Source organism: Galeopterus variegatus, unplaced genomic scaffold, assembly GCF_000696425.1.
Source record: "Galeopterus variegatus unplaced genomic scaffold, G_variegatus-3.0.2 Scaffold1120, whole genome shotgun sequence".
NCBI lineage: Eukaryota > Metazoa > Chordata > Mammalia > Dermoptera > Cynocephalidae > Galeopterus > Galeopterus variegatus.
The window spans coordinates 150,592-154,022 of record NW_007727231.1 but is presented as its reverse complement, the minus strand read 5'-3'; the positions used below and the strand labels follow the sequence as shown (position 1 = coordinate 154,022).

Below are 3,431 nucleotides of genomic sequence, written 5' to 3'. Positions count from 1 at the left end.
CTGTTTCCTTCTCAGATTTATTTATTTATTAGTAAAAAGAAAGGGAAGGGCTTGGTTTATGATCTTGAGAAAAGCCTAGATTCTGACCAAAGAAAGGAGATGGTAATTGACCCATGATTAACAAGAGCTATTTTTTTGTTTGTGAGATGTTAAGAATTATTCCACAGTTTAGAGGTGGGCATAGTAGTCAGATTCCCCAAAAGATCAGGGATTGCCTGTGAAATATTCTAGTTTCCCTTACTAATTATGGATACCCATTAACTGATTTAACTCCTTTTTGGATAACCCCTGTTCCACCTAAACTTATCTGGGCTTATGTGAAACTTTTGTGTATTCTACACTTACCTCCTGTTTAAAATAATTTTTTTAAATTTATGGGCTGACCAGTAGCTCAGTTGGTTAGAGCGTGGTGCTGATAACACCAAGGTCCAGGGTTTGATCCCTGTACCAGCCAGCTGCCAAAATAATAATATAATAAGGAAATTTATTTTTATTTATTTAATTATTTTGGTGGCTGGCCGGTAAGGGGATCTGAACCCTTGACCTTGTCCAAACTCTTGACCTTGTCTGAACCCTTGACGTTGGTGTTATCAGCCCCATGCTCTACCAAGTGAGCTAACTGGCCAGCCCCTACCTTCTCTTAACTCACATATTCATATCTTCTGTATTTGGTGAATTAAGTCTACATTCACTCTTTCCATTCTTTTTATGATTTTATAGGCTCAGCATGTTCTTCCCCAAACTTAATCTGTCCAGATCAGGAGTTTCCACCTGAGAGTGAAGGGATGTAGAAGAGAGGGGAGAAAATTTGTCAGAAACTTCTGGGGAGCTTTTCCAAATACAACATGTCTGCTTCCCCCTTCCCTGAGCATATCAAAACCTCGGCTGGGTAAATTTGTATTTTGAAAATTTCCACAATCAATTCTAACAGTCAATTCCCTCTATCCTGTTGTAAGCATTGTTCTAAACTGAGGAGCCCTAATCTTTTCGGTCTGTCACATCCTTTATGTCTGTGTTAGTTCATGTTTGACATTCTGATGAAATTCCATTCATTGTGTAACTGGCAGTGGTTGGGGATTGCAGTGAAAATTTGTCATCGTAGGGGCCGGCCCGGTGGTGCACTGCTACAGTGCGCCGCTTGGGAGCATGGTGGCGCTCCCACCGAGGGTTCGGATCCCACATACAGACCGGTTCCCGCTCACTGGCTGAGCGAGGTGTGGGCGCAGCACCGAGGGTTGCGATCCCATTGCCGGTCCCGGTCCGGTACGGGCGCAACACTGAGGGTTGCGATCCGTTGCCGGACACGAAAAAAGACAAAAAGGAAAAAAAAAATTTTGTCATCGTAAAAATTAAATTGGTACGTGACTGTCAAGCCTGGAGAACTATTAGACCTTTCCTGCTGCAGATCCGCCTTGCCAACAGCTGTTTCTTCATTTGCTTTTTTCCCAGAAGTTTTCCTTGAACAAATTCTTCAAGTGAGCAAAGGCAACCAGCGATGGAGGGAGCCAACAGCTCCTTGGAGGGCTTCATTCTGATGGGCGTATCTGACCATCCCCAGCTGGAGATGTTCTTTTTCGCAGTCATCCTCTTCTTGTACTTGCTGGCCCTCCTTAGGAACTCAACCATCATTCTGCTTTCCCACCTGGATGCCCGGCTCCACACGCCCATGTATTTCTTCCTCAGCAACCGCTCTTCCCTGGACCATGCCTTCACCACAAGCTCAGTCCCCCAAATGCTGATCAATTTATGGGGACCAGACAAGACCGTCAGCTATGGTGGCTGTGTGACTCAACTCTATGTTTTTCTTTGGCTAGGGGCTACTGAGGGCATCCTGCTGTGGTCATGGCCTTTGACTGCTACATGGAAGTTTGCCGGCCCCTGCACTACACCACCATCATGAATCCTTGGCTCTGCTGGCTGTTGGCTGCTACTGCCTGGCTGGGTGGCTTGGACAACTCTGTGATCCAGTCAGCGTTCACTCTGCAGCTCCCACTGTGTGGGCACCACAGAGTGGACAGCTTCCTGTGCGAGGTGCCCGCCATGATCAGACTGGCCTGTGGAGACACAAGTGTCATTGAGGCTGTGCTCAACGGTGTGTGCCCTTTCTTCACTCTAGTCCCTCTGAGCATCATTCTGGTCTCCTACTGCTGCATCACTCAGGCGGTGCTGAAGATCCGCTCAGCAGAGGGATGGAGAAAGGCCTTGAACACGTGCCTCTCCCACCTGGTGGTGGTGTTCCTCTTCTATGGCTCAGCTACCTATGCGTATCTGCTTCGAGCTAAGAGCAGCAACCAGGGTGAGGGCAAATTCATGTCCCTCTTCTACTCTGTGGTCACGCCCATGGTGAATCCTCTCATCTACACTCTAAGGAACAAGGAAGTGAAGGGGGCACTGACAAGGCAGCTGGGGAAGGGAAGAGAAACCAGTTGAGAGAGGAGAAAACTCCCTCCTTATTTATTGCCTCTTCATCTCTGTGCACTTTTTCCTCGTTATTTCTCTGGCCAGGTGAACATGAGGAATATCAACCCAAGTAGAACCAACATGTTCCCGACAACCCTAAGATGATGGGATATGGTTAGTGTTATTTGTAATGTTCTACTCTTATTTACCAAAATCTGACTGTGGACTACAGATAACAGGGCAGACATGAGCTATGGAAGGCTCAGAGGTTATTGACCTGGTACAGGCCTAAATCACTTTCTCTGTCTCTACTGTCCACTGTTATTTATTGTACCTCATGTGTATGCAGAATTCTGTACTTTTCTAAGCAAAGCACCTCCACTTGCAGTATGTTATATAATGTTACTGCAATTCCATAAAATCAAGCTATGTGTTATTAACTTCATATGAAGACCCAAACAATCCATCTTTGTACTCTATCCATCATCTTTGTCTCTTATTCTCAATATTTCAGGCTATCCATGCTTCCCATCCATGTATCTCTCTGTCGTCTGTTTACCCTCTCTCTCATGTCTACATTCCAATTTCCCTTCTGCCCAATCTAGTATTTAATGAGAAAAAGTAGGAAAAGCCATTTGCCTCTCAGTTCTACACAAAGAGGATCAGGATCCATTGATTTAGTTTTATTTAAATTTTTTTATATTTATTAAAATTCCAGCTAAAAGTTCCAGCCTTTAGATTTGCACCAGCATCTAGATATGCTAGTCTAGTCGATGGATCATAATCTAAGATTCCTTAGGCAAGTTTAAGAGCTCAGTAACAATCATCCAACCATAAAGCATGTCCTCTGCCTCAACATAGTCTTTCAGCCCTATGGTTCCTGGAACTCAGCAATCAGTCTAGCACTCACTGACTCAGTTCAAGGAAATTGTGCATTGGAACCAGAATGCCAATATGTGGTTCTGTGCATGATCAGAATTGTCAGAGGAATCCCCACCTGCCACCATGATTTATATACTATTTCCACAGAC

At 44.8% G+C, this 3,431-nt stretch overlaps 1 protein-coding gene across 1 annotated transcript; it reads left to right on the top strand.

Annotated features, from left to right (window-relative positions):
* Positions 1–1,495: 1,495 nt before the first annotated feature.
* On the top strand, positions 1,496–2,556 carry LOC103592289 (olfactory receptor 2C1). Its single transcript, XM_008574948.1, is given in 2 exon segments — positions 1,496–1,832; positions 1,835–2,556. Coding segments are annotated over 2 exon segments (933 nt in total). The 3' UTR covers positions 2,431–2,556.
* The last annotated feature ends 875 nt before the right edge of the window (positions 2,557–3,431 follow it).